This window comes from Ovis aries, chromosome 25 (genome assembly GCF_016772045.2).
Source record: "Ovis aries strain OAR_USU_Benz2616 breed Rambouillet chromosome 25, ARS-UI_Ramb_v3.0, whole genome shotgun sequence".
NCBI lineage: Eukaryota > Metazoa > Chordata > Mammalia > Artiodactyla > Bovidae > Ovis > Ovis aries.
The window spans coordinates 13,390,987-13,414,496 of record NC_056078.1 but is presented as its reverse complement, the minus strand read 5'-3'; the positions used below and the strand labels follow the sequence as shown (position 1 = coordinate 13,414,496).

The 23,510-nt window shown below is 39.5% G+C and overlaps 1 protein-coding gene across 14 annotated transcripts in view; it reads right to left on the bottom strand.

Moving 5' to 3' along the window:
* BICC1 (BicC family RNA binding protein 1) overlaps positions 1-23,510 on the bottom strand; it is a 397,066-nt gene that overhangs the window by 238,174 nt on the left and 135,382 nt on the right. For 11 of the 14 annotated variants that reach the window (XM_060406437.1, XM_060406436.1, XM_060406439.1 and 8 more), the window contains one exon: positions 11,628-11,674. In XM_060406437.1, coding sequence (XP_060262420.1) covers positions 11,628-11,674 — 47 coding nt within the window. Of the gene's footprint in view, positions 1-9,956; positions 10,064-11,627; positions 11,675-11,880; positions 12,067-23,510 lie in introns of those variants that run through there. The other 3 variants (XM_060406438.1, XM_060406440.1, XM_060406445.1) reach the window with 2 other exon arrangements.

Genomic DNA, 23,510 nt, shown 5'->3' with positions numbered 1-23,510 from the left:
TTTACAATATTATATTGGTTTTGCCATACACTGACATGAATCCACCACAGGTGTACACGTGTTCCCCATCCTGAACCCCCTCCCACCTCCCCCCTCATCCCATCCCTCTGGGTTGAGTCACTCAGTCGTGTCCGACTCTTTGCGACCCCATGAATCGCAGCACACCAGGCCTCCCTGTCCATCATCATCTCCTAGAGTTCACTCAGACTCACGTCCATGACGTCCGTGATGCCATCCAGCCATCTCATCCTGGGTCGTCCCCTTCTCCTCCTGACCCCAATCTCTCCCAGCATCAGAGTCTTTTCCAATGAGTCAACTCTTCACATGAGGTGTCCAAAGTACTGGAGCTTCAGCTTTAGCATCATTTCTTCCAAAGAAATCTCAGGGCTAATCTCCTTCAGAATGGACTGGTTGGATATCCTTGCAGTCCAAGGGACTCACAAGAGGCTTCCCCAACATCACAGTTCAAAAGCATCAATCCTTCGGCGCTCAGCTTTCTTCACAGTCCAACTCTCACATCCATACATGACCACTGGAAAAACCATAGCCTTGACTAGATGGACCTTAGTCGGTTAAGTACTGTCTCTGCTTTTGAATATACTATCTAGGTTGGTCATAACTTTTCTTCCAAGGAGTAAGTGTCTTTAAATTTCATGGCTGCAGTCACCATCTGCAGTGATTTTGGAGCCCCAAAAAATAAAGTCTGACACTGTTTACACTGTTTCCCCATCTATTTCCCATGAAGCGATGGGACCAGATGCCATGATCTTCGTTTTCTGAATGTTGAGCTTTAAGCCAACTTTTTCACTCTCCTCTTTCACTTTCATCAAGAGGCTTTTTAGCTCCTCTCCACTTTCTGCCATAAGGGTGGTGTCATCTGCATATCTGAGGTTATTGATATTTCTCCCGGCAATCTTGATTCCAGCTTGTGTTTCTTCCAGTCCAGCGTTTCTCATGATGTACTCTGCATAGAAGTTAAATAAGCAGGGTGACAATATACAGCGTTGATGTACTCCTTTTCCTATTTGGAACCAGTCTGTTGTTCCATGTCCAGTTCTAACCATTGCTTCCTGACCTGCATACAGATTTCTCAAGAGGCAGGTCAGGTGGTCTGTATTCCCATCTCTTTCAGAATTTTCCACAGTTTATTGTGATCCACACAGTCAAAGGCTTTGGCATAGTCAATAAAGCAGAAATAGATGTTTTCCTGGAACGCTCTTGCTTTTTCCATGATCCAGTGGATGTTGGCAATTTGATCTCTGGTTCCTCTGCCTTTTCTAAAACCAGCTTGAACATCAGGGAGTTCATGGTTCACCTATTGCTGAAGCCTGGCTTGGAGAATTTTGAGCATTACTTTACTAGCATGTGAGGTGAGTGCAATTGTGCGGTAGTTTGAGCATTCTTTGGCATTGCCTTTCTTTGGGATTGGAATGAAAACTGACCTTTTCCAGTCCTGTGGCCACTGCTGAGTTTTCCAAACTTGCTGGCATATTGAGTGCAGCACTTTCACAGCATCATCTTTCATCATGCATCAAACCTGGACTGGCGATTCATTTCCCATATGATAATTTACATGTTTCCATGCCATTCTCCCATATCATCCCACCCTCATCCTCTCCCACAGAGTCCAAAAGACTCTTCAATACATCTGTGTCTCTTTTGCTGTCTTGCATACAGGGTTATCGTTACCTTCTTTCTAAATTCCATATATATGCGTTAATATACTGTATTGGTGTTTTTCTTTCTGGCTTACTTCACTCTGTATAATAGGCTCCAGTTTCATCCACCTCATTAGAACTGATTCAAATGTATTCTTTTTAATGGCTGAGTAATACTCCATTGTGCACATGTACCACAGCTTTCTTATCCATTCGTCTGCTGATGGACATCTAGGTTGCTTCCATGTCCTGGCTATTGTAAACAGTGCTGCGATGAACACTGGGGTACACGTGTCTCTTTCGATTCTAGTTTCCTCAGTGTGTATGCCCAGCAGTGGGATTGCTGGGTCATATGGCAGTTCTATTTCCAGTTTTTTAAGGATTCTTGGTGTGAACCATTTTTAAAGTCTTTAATGAATGTTACAATATTTCTTCTGTTTTATGTTTTTGGCCACGAGGCCTGTGGGATCTCAGCTCCCCAACTAGGAATCAAACCCATGCCCTGTGCATTGGAAGGCAAAGTCTTAAGCAGGGAAGTCCCTGTACACCCATTTTAAAGCAGTAAAGTTTAAAGCTCTTTACTAAATGTCACAGCATTCCCTGGAGTCACATGAAGAGTCACTGCCTTACCCCACTAGGCTGTCATGCTGTGGTCAAGTCCTTTTCTGGGGAACCTTGTGGGGTCCATAATGAAGAAAGAAAATCAGGCAGGAGTTCCCACTACACAGAACCAGGACAGGTGAACTCTTTCAAAGGATGCTCCCTGCATTTGCATGTTCTGGCCACCTTAGCTGCCACATGATCTCCAAGCCAAAGGTCAGGTCAGATTACAGTGAAAGAGCATGTGAGCAATTTCTAAGTGGGCTTACCTGCTAGTCAGAATTCTAGTACCCTTAATTTTATATTATGTACCTAGCAATGACAATATGAGCCAAACATTCCTCTTTATTTGGGTGAAGAATAGGAAAAAAAAAAAGCCAACTCAGTGCCTGAAGATTACATAGGCTTTAGCTAATTCTGGATCATATCTATACTATGGATATTATGGCCTCACTATAACTGTACTCATCAGCCTATGCTCAAAATACTGTACCAGATATTGTTGCCACATTTAACATACAACATTGATCCTGCTCCTAAAAGAGAATAGAATGGTAAGTGGTATGAAAATTAAGTCATATGATAAATAAAATTTAAATTATCTTTAGTCTAAAGACATAAAGATGTTATTTTAAAAAATCTTCAAAAAAAAATTTTATACATCCAAATGGCAAAACAAAAAGAGCACGTGGATGAAAAAAAAAGTGGAAACTTTCTGCAAATCAGCACTGACTAAAAATCATTTGCCTTGTATACATATGTGAGACCTGTACGGTCTTTATACCTGCTGTAGGTGATACAGAAGGTGCTGTAGGTGATACAGAAGGAACTTCAGTACCTCACGGGAGGCAGAATCAAATGACCTTTGACACTTCTCTCAACAAAATATTGTGTGTTCTACAAACTGGCTTTAATTTATGTATTCATGCACAACCTCAACCTAGATCAGCCATTATGATCTGTTTTCCTCCATGAGGTGGTGGCAGTGGTGATTAATCTTGATTTTAAAAATAACACGGGTTCACTCCATAAAAAGTATAAAGAATTCAAATCAACCATAATCTCACCTTTGAGACAGAACTTAACATTTTACAATAATTTCTTAGTAACCTTTCAAGGCACAAATATATATAACAAAATTTGAGTCAACCTATTTATATGCCTTTTGTCCTGATTTTTGCATTGATATGATAATCCATTTCCCAAGTCACTAAATACTGATGGTAAAAGCATGACTTTTAAGGCCTACATAATAATCCAGTCATAAACTCACTTCGATTTTCCACAGCATCCAATGCTTTGAGTCTGGATTTAGGAAGACAGAGGACATTTTCACCAGTTACAACTAAACTTTCATATGGTATTGTTTATAAATAATACTTAACTATTATTTCGCTATTAAAAATATTATTTAACTTCTAATTATTTAATAACTTAATTATTTTAAATAACTTAATACTTTATTTGATAACTTTATTTAGTTAAGTAATAACTTTTAAAATAATTATTTAAATAACTTTTAATTATTTTTAATAATAGTTAACTAATATTATATAACTATTAAATAATAGCTAACTATTATTTAACAAGGCTTCCCATGTGGCTCAGCTGGTAAAGAATCCGTCTGCAATGAGGGAGACCTGGGTTCCATCCCTGGGTTAGGAAGATCCCCTGGAGATGCAAAAGGCTACCCACTCTAGTATTCTGGCCTGGAGAATTCTATGTACTCTATAGTCCATGCGGTCACAAAGAGTCGGACACGACTGAGTGACTTTCACTTTTCACGTTCACTATTATTAGTCACTTTAAAAAAATCATAGTAGCAATTAGGGTACATTCATGGCCATCAAACACCCAGTTTAAAGGACTCTCAATTGCACCCCCTATTTCCATGGCTGCAGGGAGAGGACTAAAAGAGCAAATGTGGTTCTCATAAAGCAGCGTGAAATGACTGCCGAAGAATACCTGACACGACGAAGGAACTCAACAGGTAACTGTACAACACGCTCAAGAACACTGGCTTGACACCAGGCTCATCTTGCTCAAATCAACACAAAGACAGAACTTAGAAGCCACTAAGAACAGAGAAGGAGCAAGTCACATAAGATGGTCTTTTTTCTGAATCTTTTCTCACTAACCCTTAACTGCTAGACTCTGCTGGAAGACAGAAAGCAAAAAAAAAGAACTAAAAATAGGACGGTTCTTACCTTTAACAACTTTCTAAAAGATGACCATATGCGAAAAGAATCTAAAGAGTGGAGAGATATATATATATATGCATAACTGATTCACCTTGCTGCACACATGAAACCAGCACAACTGTACTCCAATAAAAATTTAGAAAATAAGTAAGTAAGCAAAAGATGACCAGATAACCTGTCTGGGGGGTTGTTTCTTTTTTCCAAGTCATATATGCGCCACTCACCTCTATTTAGTCAGTTGTAGAAGAGAAGAGTGATAGATTTTCTCAATGAAACTTACACTCAGGGTCATAAAGCTGTCGTCAGGAGTAAGAACTCAGGGTCCCTGAATGTTAGCTGTAAGGCCTAACTATCCATTTGTGATGACATCCATTGGTGACAACCTTTGAGTGTGGAATCGAAATCAACCCTGTCATTCTGCAGGTTTCTCTGCCCATTTTCACAACCGTGGCATCAAATACTCCACTGTACATACACCTTTTGGGAATGTTTGAATTGCAAAACACGTGAATATATTCCCTACTGAAACACACACTGAGATTAAAATGTCAAATATCCTAATTTTATTTAAATCAAATTTGATTTTACATGTTTAAGCAAAAAGCCTCAGTGTCAGAGAAAGCATACCATGAGCTACAGTGAAATGAATGCACTTTTAAATAATTAAATCCAAAGTTATTTCTATGACCAGAGGACTATGAGCTATCCAAACTAAACAAATTAATGGCCAGTGGAGAAAGAAGAAATTGTAGTTAGACATTTCTGTCTCCCTTCCAATAAAAATATTTAAGTAGTCCTCATCTAAGACCACCTAATGTACTTGTTTTGAGATACAAAGGGAGCCAGCCATTCCTCCAAGCAATTTACCCCAGAAGACAACATTTGCTACTTTCCAGTCTCAAATTGACAAAAGTAATCTATTTGCCTAAAAAGATGAACTTGAGGGTAGTAAAAATATACCACATAAACCATCAAACAGTTTCTTATTTATACTGGCCTTAGTGATAAGCCCTTCTGAAAAACCATAGTTTACAGGTCAGTTTTCTAACTGACGTATTTTAAGGATATAAAATACCCCACATTTAAAGCATGCGATGTGTACTTTATGGAAAAATTATGTATATAACCCAATGTAACAGAAAATCTGGTTTCATGAATTACAACACTCACTGGATTTTCCCCTCTTCAGCCAATGGGATTCAAGATTCCTAAAGCATTTTGCTTTGATGAATCACATTTGTAATACAATCACTTTACTCATCCCCACCTAATACAGTGTAACACATTTTCCCCTCCAAGATCTCACCATAGTCATTTCACAAGAGAAACGTAAAAAAGAACTGATTAAAGGAAACAGGACAGACAGTGAGTAAGCCATGAGCTACTGCCCACAGAGCTGTAAAACTCCTGGCAGATCATTTCCATGTGTTTCGATTAAAGTTGCCATCACAAGCGGACAAAAACTAGACAGAAAGCGATCAAAGTTGAATCCATTCCCTCCTTTTGTAAGTATAGTTAGAGGCAAAGAATAAAAAACACAATTACTGAAGAATGCGCAAAATTCTAACATAGGAAAACATCTGGGATGTATCCAATATGGTCTAATTTGTAATCTCATCAGCCAATTAAAGAATATTAAAAGCATTTTATATACATTTTTTTATATATAGAAAAAAGGACTAAAGTATATAAACTAATGCTGGAGAAGACTCTTGAGAGTCCCTTGGACAGCAAGAAGATCAGACCAGTCAATCATAGAGGAAATCAACTCTGAATATTCATTGGAAGGACTGATGCTGAAGCTCTAATACTTAGGCCACCTGATGCAAAGAGCCAACTCACTGGAAAAGATGGCTATACTGGGAAAGACTGAAGGCAGAAGAAGGGGGTGACACAGGATGAGAAGGTTGGATGGTATCAATGACTCAATGGAGATGAGTTGGAGCAAACTCCAGGAGATGCTGAGAAGCCTGGCACGCTGCCATCCAAGAGGTCACAAAGAGTCAGACACAACGTAGGGACTGACAACAAATATATAAAGAGTAGTTTTCCTTCAAAGGTAGGATGACTAAGTAGATATTGTTTTCTTTTTCTTGCATGTTGATTATGTATTTGTTATAAACAACTTAAAAATGACTTGCTATAAGGAAAGAAAAAGGTTTAGTATAAGTGAAAGTGAAGTCGCTCGGTTATGTCCGACTCTTTGCGACCCCATGGACTGTAGCCTACCAGGCTCTTCCGTCCACGGGATTTTCCAGGCAAGAGTACTGGAGTGGGTTACCATTTCCTTCTCCAGGAGATCTTCCCAACCCGGATCTCCCACATTGTAGGCTTTACCGCTTTACCATCTGAGCCACCAGGGAAGTCTCTAGTATAAGTGACTAGGAAATTAAAATCTATAAATCAAACTGAGTATCAAAACGTGATAACATTTAGTTTTACCAAATTTTTCCGACTATAGTAAATTTTATACAAAATCATTTCCTCCATTAAAAGATATTATAGGTTGAGCCATATCCCCCAAAATTCATAATGTTGAAATCCTAACCACCAGTGAGTACCTCAAATGCGAAATGACGGGAAACAGGGTCACTGCAGATGTAATTATTGAGAGGAGATCACTAGACTGAGCCCTAATCCAATAGGGCTGTTGTCCTTATAAAAAGGAGATATTTGGACACAGACAGAAACACACCGGGAGAACTCCACATGCAGACATCAGGTTGAAGCTTCTAGAAGCAAGGAACACCAAAGATGGTGAGCAAATCTCCAGGAGCCAGGAGAGGCATGGACCAGATTCTCTCTCAGCATTCAGAAGGCAGAGTCCTGCCCATACCTTGACCCTAAACTTCTAGCCTCCAGAACTGTGAGACAATCCATTTTATTGTGTAAGTCACTCAATCTGGGGTACACTTTCACAGCAGCCCTCAAGATAATACAAAAGGTTTCAAAGCATAAGACAGAGACATTACCCTCTTGACCACATTACTTCTTCCTGACAGTCTGCCTCTAGTTAGGCAGCACTTGCAAAATCAGTATTTCCTCCAGACACTCCTCCTCCCACCCCTATGACTACAGTTACATAAGGCCACATACATGAGTTTTCTCCTACAGAACTCCTCCTCCCACCCCTATGACCACAGTTACATAAGGCCACATACAGGAGTTTTCTCCTACAGAACGTGAGAACAAGTGACACACGACAGACCCAGACCTGGACCTTAAGACCAGGGCATCTTCCGCCTCCTCATCAGCTCACCTGTGGCCATGGTAATGACCCAGCTTCAACCACACAGATGAGATGCATGCCTTAAGGAACAATCAGTCACAGAAGAGATGTGGGTCTCTCACTGACAGCGTGAGACAGCACTGCCCACCAAGCTGGAATGCTCTCCTTGAAATGTTACATCAAAGTGGAACAAAGAACTGTTCTTTAAGGCATGATATTGTTGGATGTATCTGCTATACCCAGTTAGTCTTTTACCCCAACAGAGTATCAGTGGAAATAAAACATTGTGTGTGTGCATGCCAAGTTGCTTAAGTCGTGTCCAACTCTTTGTGACCCTATGGACTTAGCCCACCAGGCTCCTCTGTCCATGCGATTCTCCAGGCAAGAATACTGGAGTGGGTTGCCATGCTCTCCTCCAGCGGATCTTCCTGGCAATACACAGACAACAAAACAGTCTACAGAAAACCAGGAAGCTCCTTGAAATTAAGTGGTAGCTGTGACTCCAGGGGAGAATTTTAAGTGCAGAGTCAACTGAACAACTATACATTATGGCTCCAAATTTGACACAATAGATCTGATGATCCCAGCAGTTGTTAAACTATGATTTCAACCTTTGTAGAAATCGAACCATTTTTACTCTTAAAGATATTTAAAGTTTTATTTTTTCATTTTTGAAAATTGTTAATGAAAATAGTTAATACAATCATATTGTTATGGTTTTACATATATTTTGACAAAAAAAATAATAATAATATCTAAAAGTCTCGTCCTCCTCTTCCAATCCTCTCATCAAGAAGTGTGCGTGCTCAGTCGCTTCAGTCGTGTCCAGCTCTGTGCTACCCTATGGACTGTCGCCTGCCAGGCTCCTCTGTCCATGGGATCCTCCAGACAGGAATCCTGGAGTGGGCTGCCGTGCCCTCCCCTCCAGGGGATCTTCCAGACCCAGGGATCGCATCCACAGCATCTCCTGTATCTTCTGCATCACAGGTGGATTCTTTACCACTGAGCCACCCAGAAAGCCCATCAGGGAGAGCTGGTATGAGTTCACGAGTTACACTTCCAGGCTTACAGCTTTTTAAAGTCAGGATAATTTTTAAAAAAAAATGAGGGGCGAGGACAGTCCAATTTTAAACTAAGCTCAAAGAGAGATTTTAATGTCAGTGTCAGTTTGTGATACATACCCCCAGAGTCAAAATCCAAAAGATATCCTAATAATAAGCAAATATAACCTTCATATGTGCATTTCCCTGAAAGAAAAAAAGCATTTTTTCCAAAGATGCTCACAACCAACAATGTGGCTTATTTTTTGTTCCTAAATGTTTCCCAAAATGCTATTATTTTTAAATGGGAAATACACAACTGAAAGAAAGTTCCTGGAGGACAATTCAAAACTCCTCCTTTCCTTCATTCTAATGTAGGCTGTAATTTATTCTTCTCTCTGGTCAAAACACTAAAAACTACTTTTCTGACATCTGAGCTGTTCCACTTTTATTAAGTTACAGGAGCTTTTTCCCATGGTAAGTACCCAAATCTGACACGGACCCTTGTTGATCAGGAAGACACTCTTTATTGAGCTAAAGAAGAAAATGAGATTAAAAAGTACTCCATTTAGTTACTCAGAGACCTCATTAACCTGTGATCAAGAATGGAATCCATGATTCCAACTCAGGGTTTGTGGGATGCACGTATGTTCCCAGATACAGACATGTGTTTCCATTTAAACTGCTGGAATGTATGCATAGCTCTGTAAAGAGTGATAAATATTAGCAAATCTCCTAAGAATGAAGGTCCTTTATGACCACATACACCGTGTTTTGATTCCGTTTTTAAAATGTGAGTCATATCAAGCTGAACAGTCTGTTTTTTACATCTCTTCACAAGTTAAAGAACTAAAAAAAAAAAAATCCTTCCATAGATTGCATCTATTTGTACCATCACAGACAAACCAAGGCAACTCTGTGATTTCTATTTGTCTTCTCTTTTCTTTGCCTTGTGGCAAGCCTACCCCAGCCAAAAGCAGAGATTCTGAATTGCCCACGCATTGAGTACAAGCTGTACACGAACCAATGTCAGATAATGCCAAGCGAGGGGGCTTCAGACCTAGCATACAAATTTCAACAGCAGGGGCCTAAAAAGCAGGGATGGAAAACTGTGGTCTGGCATATTCTATTTGGCCAGGACAGCAAATTTTTAATTAAATCCCTTTAGGAATGCACCCCCACCCCCATACAAAGAAGGTACTTCATTATATAGGACAGTAAACCTCACCTGCACTATGGGCCTCTCAGACGATGCTTTGAAATGTGAAGGCCGCATGAATTTCTCCACATCGGAGCTTTTCTCCATTCTGTTTCTTCACTCAGCATGCTCTTTCTACCCACCCAAGCCTATCCCTCTACTTGGCTAATTTCCACTTTTCGAAAGATCTCAAGAAGTCCTTTTTAATCTCCTCAAGTCCCAGTCAAGAGCTTAATCCTCTCTGGCCCAGACTCCCCTGCTATTTAGGCAGCTATATAATCAAACACCAGACTAATTCCTTTAGGGCGGGGACTATGCCTTGCTCATTTGGTCTTTCCAGTGTGTTGCCCACAGCAGGTGGTAAACAAATATTTTCAGAATGAAGAAAGGGCAAGACCAGTATCAGCTCTGAAAATATTCACTTTTAATATCCTTGAAAGAAAATGCAGATGAATAATTAACTTAACAAAAAAAAAGATCAGATCACACAGAGAGCAAGAGAATAAAGAAGCTTACTTGTAAAAGCCACATCTGGTCACACAGGTATTTTCCAAAAGCTTGATGACCTACCACAGCGATATTTAACCACATCCATAGTTGCTACTGGGTGTCACTCTAAGAGAAACTGCGTATCTGTTCCTACATACATGCTTTCTGGATACCAACAACAAACACAAATATCAACATAATAAACTCAAATGAACAGAATAAACTCAAATGAACTCAAAAGAAAGAAGGATGGGAACTTGAGTTAACTTCTTGGCAAAGACAGACATCTTCCCTTACATAAAACACTTACTTTAAAACAGAGCTAACCAGAAGCAATCAACTGCTCTCGACAGTATCTCAAATCACTTGCCATCAGTTTTACTCCTGTTTCCCTTTATGACTGGCCAGGCTGACTTCACTGAAGGTCAGAACTTACAGAGGGCCGCCAGGGATATAATAGACCAGGCTACCAGTCGTGAGCAGAGAGGTCCAGTAAGCATCTTCTGTCAATTTTATCACCCTACCCATGGTCACGCTTACCAGAAATGAAGCCTCTGACCTGGGGAGAGGGGAGGAGAGGGTGCGATGTATGAAGAGAGTAACATGGAGACTTACATTACCATATGTAAAATAGATAGCTACCATATGTAAAATAGACAGGCAATGGGAATCTGCTGGATGTCTCAGGAAACTCAAACAGGGGCTCTGCATCAACCTAGAGGGGTGGGATGGGGTGGGGTGGGCTGGGGAGGGAGATGGGACGGAGGTTCAAGAGGGAGGGGATATATGTATACCTATGGCTGATTCATGTTGAGGTTTGACAGAAAACAACAAAATTCTGCAATGCAATTATCTTCTATTAAAAAATAATTTAAAAAAAAAAAAAAAGAAAGACTCCTCTCCAGCTCCCTAGGTCAGGTATGTGTTTAAGGAGGGAGGAAACAGGCAAAGAGAACAGGTAAGGAAGATAATCCGGCAGCAGATGAGGCAGTCCTCGCCTCCAAGGCTTCGTCAAGTTTGCCCAGAGGGAGCTGCCTTTGAAGGATTCTATCCCAAACAGCCCACCACCCTTTTCTTGCCCCGAGCATCTTCAGCTATAAACCTAGTCCCCTTCACAGAGAAGGGGGAGCTTTCAGGGGCTTCCGATGCAGCTACTGAGACAGGTACATTCCTCTTTAATTATCACCAAGACAGGAGTAAAAAGTCACTTACCTTCTGAAAAAAGTCTTCCCCACTTTTGCCTTTTCCTTCGGCAGCAGCTGTAAATAAAAATGTATACGTTTAAAATAGTTTCGTTTTCCAACCTATGTATTCAAAACACTCTCAAGTATCAGGCACAAGAACACAGAGGTAAACAAGATGCCAGCCTCGCTCTCCCCAAGCTGAGTGCCTGTTCACAGGACTCATCTGTGATATGAAATGGAAAATAAAACACTAGTCCTATCAATCAGACATCTGTAGATACCTTCGCACTCTGTTTTCTGTCTAAAACCCTCACAAGCCTCTATTTTCACACACAGATGAAAGTAATCTTGTTGGTTTTTTTTTTCATAGTTAAGGAGCTACACATATGAACAAATGCAACTACCAATAGAATCATCTGTACTGCTGTGAGTACTTCCTGTCTGGAATCAGTTCCAAGCAAGAGACTGCCTTTTCAAGCGATGGCTCATCTGACAAGGCCTCCTCGGAGCTATTTCAGGTTTATGCTTTGCACTGATTATACAATCTACTTGGATTTCAGCTGGCATCATACATGACTTTAATTCACTCCTTTATGCACATTTACAAACAGAGAGACAAAAGAACAAGAGAACTACAAAGTCATGGTCAAGGTCCCAGACAAAATTTCACCCGAGATTAATTTAAAGGTCATTGTATTTGAACATTTTTTTGTGTGTCTAAATGGTAGCCTACAAATAAAGGACAAGCCCAGTTTTATATGTGCAAAAGTTTTAAGGTCCTGTGCACGTTTTCTTTTTAACCTTCAGAGAGAGGAGAACAAAGACCTAATGGCATCTTGCTTGCAACAGCCTCAAATCACATCTTTCAGAATGTAAACACTAGGTCTCGGATTCAGGCAGAGGTGAAACAGTGGTTAACAGAAAAAGCCACCCCCTGGCCAGGACAGAGAAATGAGCTGGAGCAAGAACTTCTAAGTTGAAATCTAGAAGACTGGTACCCCAAACACCTAATGGGCAATACCATCAAGGGACCCTACCTGTATATGTGTGTGTGTGTGTGTGTGTGTGCACGCCTGTATGTCTGTGTGTGTGTGTAACAAGTACACTCGCTAAAGTTCCTGAAAACTCAAGAATTGTGGCCAATCAGTCCATTAAGTAGAGAATTCAAAATTCAAAGAAATCCTCTCTGCCCCAGAAAAACAGTAGTAAAGTCTAAATTCTTTTGTCACCAACTTTAATTTCACAGTTAAATGTAAGATATCTTCTACTATTTTGTAAAACTGTGTATTTTTATTGACATGTTTTCATCTAAAAAGCAGAGCACAGAGTACACGTTTCTGTGATTTTCAAAGAGAGTTTGGGAAATGTATAAAACAAGAGCTAAAAAGAAATAATAAATTTAAAACTGTATTCTAATATGTGGCGGCTAAATAGTCCCTCAAAGATGTCATGTTCTCATCCCTGGACTGTGAATAAGTCACCTTATATATGCTAAAGGGATTTTGTGGGTGTGATTAAATTAAGACCTTGAGATGGGAAGTATATCCTGAATTAGGCAGGTGGACCCACTGTAATCACAAGGAGCCCTTTTAAGAAGGGAGAAGGAAGGTCAGAGTCCAAGAAGGCAATGTGACAACAGAATCAGAAGGAGAGAAGGGCATTGATTGCAAAGGAGGGAGTCAGAGCAGAGAAACTTACAGAGATGCTATACTGCTGGCTTTGAATGTGGAGGAGGGGCCACAAGCCAAGCAATACAGGCGCCCTCTAGAAGTTGGGAAAGGAAGGATCTGGATTTTCCTCTAGGGTCTTTGGAGGAAGTGCAGCCCTGACAATACCTTAGGATAGCCCAAATAAAACACATTTCTGACTTCTGACCACTGGCACTATAAGATAATAAGTTTATCTGTTACAGCAGAAAAGGAAACAAATACGTAATTTCAATGCCATCTTAACTTCACTTTTTGCACAAACACATCATCAACAGGACAAACTGAGCGCAGACACTGATGTGAGCATCTGAATCACACATTTCCACAGATTTTATATTCTGGCTGCACCTTGTGGCATGTGGGGCCTTAGTTCCCTGACCAGGGACCTAACTGCAACCCTTGTACTGAAAGTGGGCAGTATTAACCACTGGACCAGCAGGGAAGTGACACAAATTTTTTACAGTTAACTCTACAAATTATGATTTTTTTCACGCTAACTAGGGAATATACCAATAGTGAATTCTTGAAAGAACATAAAGAAGCAATTTTGAACAAAAAATAAGAGAGAGAAAAGAAGGTGAACATGGTTGGTCCTAGCCAGAGGGCCAGAAACATAAAAGATCGGCACCCAAACTTAATGACACAAATGCCCTGGGGACACTTCAACTCAGCTACCTCTTGGGCTGGCTTTATCTCTACAGCTAAAAATAGTTTAAAGTCACTCCTGCTCCATGATACAACTGTGTGGCAATGAAAACTGCATACCAGGCCACAAAGATTAGAAAAAAATTAGAAAAACATCAAGGGAACTCTTCTTTCAAAAAGAAATTTTACAATCAAAGGTATATTCAAAAGCCTATCAAGCAGGGCAGATAAAAGCTTTCACCCACAGAAGACTCCTTCGCAACTTAAAATTCATCGGTTTAAATTTCATGATACAATGATGTTTTATTACAGAAACCAGAAACTTCCTTTAAGATACTTACTTTGCTCATGACAAACGCATTATGTCACAACCTTGAAATGCCCCTTCATGCCAAGTCCAGCTAAACAGACTTCACAGACCAGCCTTTCAATCCCTAGATGAATTAAAAGCCGGGGCAGGGGGAGGGGTGGAATTTCCTTAGTTACACACAAATTATAATTACGCTCCCACCAGGAAAACATCTAAAATTTAACCAGAAACCTGCACCTTTAACAACCTTATGATCTAAGGGGCAGCTGGAAATCGCACAATTGGTGCCATCAAAAATCTCTGGCTTTTTTCATTCCAGAATGTTTATGTACAAGAAACTCCAAATCTGAGCCTGAATTTCCCCTAAGTCCTACGACAGTCCACTTCCTAAGCCCACAAGGACCTGGGACAAGCCTCTGGTTGGACTCGTGGGTGGTCACGGTCTCTGGAACAAACCAAGGTGAGTCCCAGTCATCGGCCCTCTGCTGGGAGCATCCTTACCTCACCCCCAGGTTGCTGGGTCTCCTGCACTTTCACTGACTCCACACAAGCAAAGCTGCCAAGACCAGAGAAGTCAATCAAGGGAGAACAACATTTCCCCCAAGTATTCTCTCCCCTCCCGATCCTTCTGTGCTCAAATTTGAGAATTCCATACTCTAAACTCCTCAGCATTAAAATAACAACTCCTCTTGAATAAACTGAGAGATTGAGAAGACGGAGGTTTGTGGAGTATTTTTAGGTATATAAGATGTTCTTTCTATAGAAAGAAAGTTCACTCTTTCACTCCACAAGTACATGAGTCTCATGCTGGTGACTCAACATAGGCCAGGCCCTGCCTTCATTCAGCTTACAACCTTGACTCATATAGTCAAAGCACCCGATGAGTGAGGTCCAAGACAAAACTAAAACTCAGTTCTAGGGACAAGGGTCCCAGAGCTCTTTTCACAGTCACCACTCCATCCAAATTAAACTTATTAGAAATCTTAGCTACTCTTATTCTGGACAATGCACTAAAAAGCTAGTCATTTTACTCTTAACACTAGGACTAGGTAGCTACTGTTGGACTCAAAATTAAAGGGTTCTTCCAGGCAGACCACTTGAGAGCTAGGTTGCAAGAAAAAATAGGAGGTATGATAATATCTTAACGCAATGATTTTTTCGAGGGGAAAACATCGCCCTGTGAAATGAGCCAACCCAGACTTGATGTCATGGAGCTCTGTGACCTTTGAAAAGTCTGACTATATTCTGTGGTACAACAGTTCTATCAAGCCTCACATTCTTATACACTGATACAGCCTCATCTTTTTCATTCACAGCAACATGAAAACATACGTAATGATTTAGCAGGCTTTTTCTAACTGTCCTTACAAAACAATTTCTGCCTGCCTGATGTTCCAAAAGTTAATCATTTGATAGTTAAAAAAATCTTTGGAATCTTCCTGCCAATGAAAGCAATTGTCTTTATTTTCATGACATATAATTCCAGGAATAAATCACTTCACTACTACTGAAACATGGCTTCATGGATTGTGCAGGTAGAGCATTTCACATTTTAAGCTGAACAATTCATTTTTTATGTTTATTATAATTTCTCCAATGCTTTGGCCTATTTTATTTCATATCTTTGCTTCGTAAGAAATATGGGATGGCAAAAGCCACAGCCAATAAAAACAGCAAAAGTTGAGACAGGTGTAAACTATTACAATCCCCCAAACTACAGGGAAAGTCTAGTTAATTACCGAATTAAAGGTGAGGGCTCGATTTTCAATTCTTCGCAGGGCATATGGAAACTTATTCAAATACCCTTTTCATTCTGAAATGCTTTTCCATAACATCTGATGCTTTATACAGCCAAATCTAAAAACATAAGGGCCAAGGGTCATGTATTTCATATTTGAAATACAGTATGGAATAAAGTAATGGTTTTTTTCACCCTTGTGGAATCTGAGCAAGAAAAGACCAAATTCAAATTACAAAAAAATAACTGAGAAATAATTCTTTAAATCTGTTAAGATTCAGGACATTCCCGCCCCCCTGTATTCCCCAGCTGTAGCAGATTTGCAACTAAGAAGGCTGCTGCATTTCAAGTTCACCTGAAAGACAACTATAACTGTTTAGCTAGTCTGATTCTCTTGCAAAAATATTTTACTAACAATTTTTAAAACATTCACTTACTGTGTCTATATAATCCATATGCTGAAAGAACTATACCATATATTTTATTCGGATATTACTGTTTTCAGAAAACTTCCCTATTTGGCTGATTCTGCTGAAAGAGGAATCAGCAACAGATGTCCAAGATGAAGTTTCTGTATACTCCCTTTTAAAAGGGAGTTTTAAAAGAACCTTTTAGAGAACCTTTTAAAGTTCTCTTTCAGTAAGAACTAAACCTTTGTCCAATGGGAATCTTTTAAAAATGCTTTTTTATTTGTGTGCTTGGCTGTGCCAGGTCTGAGTTGCAGCACACAGGATCTTAAGCCGCTGCATGTAGGATTCTGCTTCCCTGACCAGGGATTGAATCCAGGCCCCACGCATTGGGAGTGCAGAGTCTTGGCCAATGGACAACCAAGGAAGTCTTCAGAGAACTTTTTATGTTCAACAACCATATCTAACAGTCTAGACTGGCATGCAGAGCTCTGACAACTGACTGAAGTAACAGCAGACATTAAGTCAATTTTTAAAGTTTCTTCAGTTCTCAATCAAAGTCGCTCAAATACTCCAGCCAACTAAAGAACATCTCCCAGTTTAAACTCCAGCAGTAAGTAGTGTCATTTGAAGGTAGTATATCATAGTTAAGTGGAAGGATGTTCAGACCTCATCTTTCCTAAAACCCCTTACCTGCTTCCTAAGTCCACTGAGAGCAAATCAAATTCACTCACCCTGAAAAAAACAAAAAAATCATGTAGGCCTACCAAAAAAATTCAAGAAACAGCCAAAAATTAAAATAAATTTTATCTTAAGAGTGGCTGGGTATTTAAGAATGGTTTCTTCAGCTTCGGATTTATCCTTAAGGTACTGTTTCATTATTGTAGTTTAGAAAAATTCCCATGTTCAAAAATGCAATAAATTGTTTAAGGGGACTGGGATTACAAAACAAGACATACAACATGGTCAATTCTATACTTAAGTATACATGTATGCACACACATATAATGTATATGCTAGAGGGAAAGGAAAAAAAGATAAACATCAAAATATGAACAAGCGGTATCTGAGTGGTTGAATTATTGGGTTATTTATCACTTCCTTCTTTGCATTTTTCAGAATGCCTTTAAATAGCTTGAATAAATAGGTTTCAATAGCCTTCAATTAGGGGGGAAAAATCAGGTTAACAGTCATTTGAACCCTTTTAGAGAGAACCAAGATTTTACCATCACTGGGGCCACATTTCCAGCCCAACATGTATAACAGAAGCTGATAAACATCTAAGTCCAATGTGCACATAAGCTACCTAAGGAGACAATGACTAACAGACTAATGTAATAGGACAGTTAACAGCCCACAAAACCACGCCTGGCACTGAACATCACAGGCCTTAATTAACCTAGCACTTTCTAGACTGAAATACTGATTTATCTGCAACTGATTCTGAGTAAAAAAGTTTAAACAATGCCTAGAGTTCACAACTTCACAACTGAAAACACTTAAACAATCCAATATTTGGAAAACCTCTGAGTCACATCCAAATATAACAGCTAAACAAAAGACAGAAAGAGATGCTCTCTAAAATGCACGAACCAGGGGAGACCTTACTTACTATGTTTCTCATTTTATATATAAGTTATACTTCAAAAGAAGGCCATTTTTGGTGATGGAAGGTAACTAGAAGAAAAGGAAGGCCGTTTTTTATTGAAAGGGCACATCAAATGAAATATGAGCTAAAACAGATAATACCTGTTATATTTATGTTATATTTAGATTTACCACATTCTAAAAGGGTTCAATGGCTAAGGGTTTTAAAGAAAAGAAATGGATAATCTATGATAACTGGGCTAAGAGCGCAGGCCATTACCTGAATGATACCTACACCAAAAATCCAAGACATCCATTGAGGCTGTTTTTTTTCATTTCCCACCGAAGTTTCAACAGAACTAACAGGGATGCCAAATATTATGATGGGGGTGAGAAGTCCTTCTATCTCTTCTATTAATGGTGGGCCACTGATGCTTCTTTCAAGTTAATACCTGCTAGCTCAAACAATTAAGTCCTTTGCAGACTACACATCTCAACATTCAGACTTCAGGGAACGTTTTTTTCACATTCAATCTCTCAGGGCAATAAAGCTCTGTCAATATTTTAGAGCCGAGGACAACCTAAGACAGTGGAGGCCCTGCCACACGCAGGGCAGTCTAGGAGTCTCGGACATAGGCCAGTGTTCTCTCATCTACGGGCTCTAGTTTCAGAAAGTATCTGTTGCCGTCAAACATAAGAAAACAAATATTCACCAACATTTACATTATATTATTCATTGCTTCAAACACACTTGAACTCTTCAAGAAACTTGGCTAAGAGTTTATTCAGACTTCAAATTTATTGGCCTGACAATGAAGACTTCCTTGAGGGCTGATGACCCTAACATACATCAATGGACTCTGAGTCCAGTTGATTAACAAAAACTTTGGTCTTGTCAAATGTCTTTCATTCACACCCTATTCCTTCTTACATAAGCAATCTCTGAAGCATCATTTAGTTTGGCCTGTGGTCACAAACACTATTTGATGACTTGAGTATTTACACAATATTTTTTTTAAGCAACACTCTTCTAGCTTTATCAGACACTAAAGGATGTTCATGGCCTTTATACAGCTCACAAGGACTCTGCCACAGAGCTGTGCTATGGCTACGGAGTGCTTGAAATGTGGCTCGTCTGAACCCAGATGTGCTGAAAGAATTAAAAACACACTGGATTTCAAAGACAATGCAAAAGAAAGCAAAAACCTCATTAACTGATTATATGTTGAAAGTGTACCATATTTATACATTGGGTTAAAGGAAACAATATTAAAATTTACTGCACTTGTTTTATTTTTCATGTCATTAGAAAATTCTACATTACACTGTGGTTCATATCCCATTTCCATGTCACAATGCTCCTACAGTGGATAATAACTCTGCTACTACCCACAGAGGATTAAAAAGATTCAAGCAGAGATCACAGTGACATGTCTGAAGGACCAAAAACAATGAATACTTCCAAACAGGAGGAGTCCTCAGCAGCTTGAAATCCAAGCTGTATCTGTCTTAACCCCCTAGGAACATTTTAAAGGAAAAAGCAAAAGGCTACCTGGTGTTGGTGGAGGTGGTGGGAGGGGTAAGGAATTAGAGTAGTTTGAATAAAATATGTAACATTAATAACCATTTCCTTAATGCCCAGCTTTGGCCCAACCCAAATCTATTTAAGAGTTTATGTAGATGGTTATTCCATGAATGAAGTTTATATTTCTTTTGTTTGTAGTAACATGGCAATGAGCACGCCAACTGGTTTTAAATCAGAACCAAATGTGTTTCAGGCATGTTAAAGTTCAGGTTATCTGCAAAAATCTGCGGGTGATCTATTTGCTGTTCTCCCCTCCGAAATGGACACATGGGTGGAAGGGTATAAAGATGTGCTTCCTTTCACCAGGACTTCTTCAATTCATTTTAACTCTGGAAGACTCATTTATTGATTCATTTAGACAATAGTTATTTAGCACCTGAGGAATATACAGAGAGATCAAAATTATGGAGTCAGAGAAAACTGGGTTCACCTCCAGGTTTGCCATTGACTGTAACTCCAAGTGACTTAGTCTCCCAAAGGCTCTATTTTCACCTTCAAAAATGTAAATACACACTCCATAAGAATTTTAAAAATGGTAACCTGCAACTCTGACCTCAAAGAACCTACACCTTACCTGTAAGTTCTTTGAGGTCAGTAATTTAAAATGACAAGAGTACTCTAAAAGGTTGGACATTATTTAGGAGTCATAGATTACAGGAATTCAAAGTATGGATGTAGCAGGGAGCTTTTGAACTGCCTGTTTAACATGGGAAAGGACTGAGACACATCTCACAAGGGGAGTTGTGGAAAGTGAAATCTGGGCAGAGAAAACGTGGTAGATGCCCATGCCTGTTTCTCAATAGCTTCAGTTTCCCTTTTATGTGCCTCAGAGCACTTAAAATAGAACCTCTGGGCTTCTCTAGGAGTCCAGTGGTTAGGACTCTGCACTTCCAATGGTAGGGATTCAATCCCTGGTCGGGGAACTAAGATCTCACATGCTGCACAGCATGGCCAAAAACTAATAATAACTAGAAGCAAGGCGTGGGGTTCTATTGTCCCACCTCCCCACAGTGGGAATCGGCGGCACCACACTAAGAATTTCGGGGACAACAGTGGCATTAAGGGAATGACTTATGGGGCAACAGACTTGAGGAGCCCTTTTGCTTTTAAGTCTTCTTGGCAGTACAGAATCCAATGGGAAGACAAACAGAAAAAGGTGAGACAGTGGAAAGGCAGTGGTACAGATGACACCTGCGGCAGTCCAAAGAGAAGACAAGCCTTTGCACAAAACAGACAGATCTGAACATATCTGAAGGTCATTGAGAAAAACTCCACATACAGCAGTATTGGTGATGCTCCATACCACTGCACTTAGGCACTAAATGCAGTGCTAAATGAGTGTCTAGCTGTCCACTCTTCTATGACTTTAGAACTTGTACCAACAGAATGTTGTTGACCTGCCACTCCTAACAACTATTATGCAAGACTGCAATCCTCACTGCAAGGAGAACTCCAGCTCTGGCAATGTACCCTCTCTACACTTTCACTTTCTCCACAGAATCAACCTGTTCCAGGCAGATTCTTTACCATCTGAGCCACCGGAGAAGCCCAGTGAACTATCACATGGACAAGGAATTCACATGGCCTTTCCATAATCTTTTATGTGGTCAATACATTTAACTGCATCACAAAATTTATCTTGTTTCACTGGATGCTCCCACTGGCACAAAGAAGGGAGATCTACTGAAGCCAAAAAAAAAAAAAAAAAAAAAAACTGGACCAGGGCTTTCTCAGGTTCCAGGGGACTGTAGTTACAGCAACTTGGAAGACATACTGGAGGAAAAGAGTGCTCATGAAAAAAATTGCCCTCCGATCCCACAGAATCTTAATCACTGCGGTACCCTAGGAATACACATTTTTATAAACATGCTGGATAATTCTCACATACAGTTAAGTCTCAAGCACTGTGACATTGCCAAAATTATGTGGTGACGCCAGTGCTTTCCTTTCCAAACTATCAGTCAAACTGGTTTTCTATCATCCTAGCTCAGTTGTCCATGACCATCTACTGCACTTTTCACCTGAACCCCAGGACTACACAGAAATACAATTATTCTGAGGCAGGTAAAGGGTTTAAATCTGACAGCCTCAGTTACTCTTGGCACTGAGGCCATCCCAATGCTCTGAATGTTCATCATAATTCTTTATGGCCCAGAGAAATTTTCAGAACTCACTAACAGATGGTAGAAGTGGTCAAAGACTTAACTTTTATTATTAAAACTGCTTCCAGCCCTTTCTAAACCTGCTCTACTCAAGGTCTGTTGAATGAACACTGCCTCACATTGCATCTCATTAGAAGAGATCTCTAGAGCTAATAATAATCAGCACATGTCCAGAGGCCTAGAGGCCGTTTCCCCACACTCAAGAGGACCAGGTTATGATCTACAGGTTTATGAATGAGCTCAGAAATGCCAAAGCAAGACAGCAAAGGTAGTCATTCAGAAAGGATCTGACCTACAGCCCCCACAGGTCCTGCTGCCACAGCCAGCTGCACACCTCCACCTTCTGTAAAACGTGGCTGTGTATCATCAAGTTACTACAGATCCCAGCATCCTCGTTCCGAACGCCTAGGAAAACATTTAAAGGAGCTCTTATTTCTTAAACTCAGCACTTTGCTGCCGATAAATCACCAGCGTGCTTTTAGGAAATTAAGCCGATCCCCTCCTCCCAAAACACTGGGTTTGAAAAAAGATTAAACTCTTTGAGGGCTAAGCCATCAATTCTCATCTCTGAAAAGAATCATTTGTTTTTGTTAAAACTGATCGAAATCTAACATCTGATTATAATTTGTTCCATTTAAAGGCCTTGGTTGGTTAACATTGAATTCATTTTTCATCAGTAGGCAGGAAACCACCTTTAAATGTGGTTTTCATCTCAAACAATGCTTGAGGAGTAATTTTCAGGTAATAGTCTTTGGCCTTGGATAAAAGTTATAACCGATGTCATTACCTCTATTTCCTTTCCTAAAATATGTATGTATATTTATAATGCAAACATGGTGGTCATATTCTAACCCATAGCTTTATACTTCTTCCCAGAATTGTAACTTCGGTTAAGGATCACATTCTATCTCAATTAAAATGAATCTTCTGTAATAGCATCATGGGTCTAGATGTATTCATTTTCTTAAGCAGTTCTATCTTCTCAGGAGCTTTTGTACTCTATTTACTTTGGAGAGTTTAAAGTCATTTTTCTCAAGTTCAAGTTCAAGGAACTAAATGTCTCAGGCTTTGATTATTCACCAGTCTCAAAATACTCAAGCTTTTCCAGCGAGGCTCTGTCAAGCTCTGGGTGTTCATAGTTAAAAAGCACCTCTCCCGAAACAAAGTGTAAAATTCTCTAGATTATCTTTCTGATTTTGCTAAATCTGTTCAGGTGAATTTCAGAATGGTGTGAAAATAAACTCTTGATTACATAAGAGGTCAGATACAATACCTGAACCCATCCTCTTTTTAAATGGTGTATCTTCCCTGAGAATTTATAAAGATTTTGTCTCAAGTAAAGGTCTTTTAATTTATAAAACTATGTTACAATTACGACAAAATTCAGAAATACCACAAGCACCAATAAGGATATAGTGCTTGCACAGTAAGTATAAATTCATGTAATCATCTTGGAAAATAACTGGGTTTACACAAAGAATAACTGTAATTCTATTTCTGGGAGACCAGGTCCTAAGAATACAATCCAAAACAGGAAATAAAGAGGAAAAACTATCAGCACAAATGAGTTCACTTTAGTAACATTTAAAATAATCAAAAAGCATGGAGAAAGCAAGAGGAGAATTAAGAAAATTTAGACATAGGCACTTATTCAATTTTTTTAAAGTTATATGAAAAGATGGTTTTGATGATTTGCAAAAGATGAAGCAGTCAGGAAAAAGTGATTACAATAAACTATTCAGTAAAAAAATTAATAAGCATGATTTTT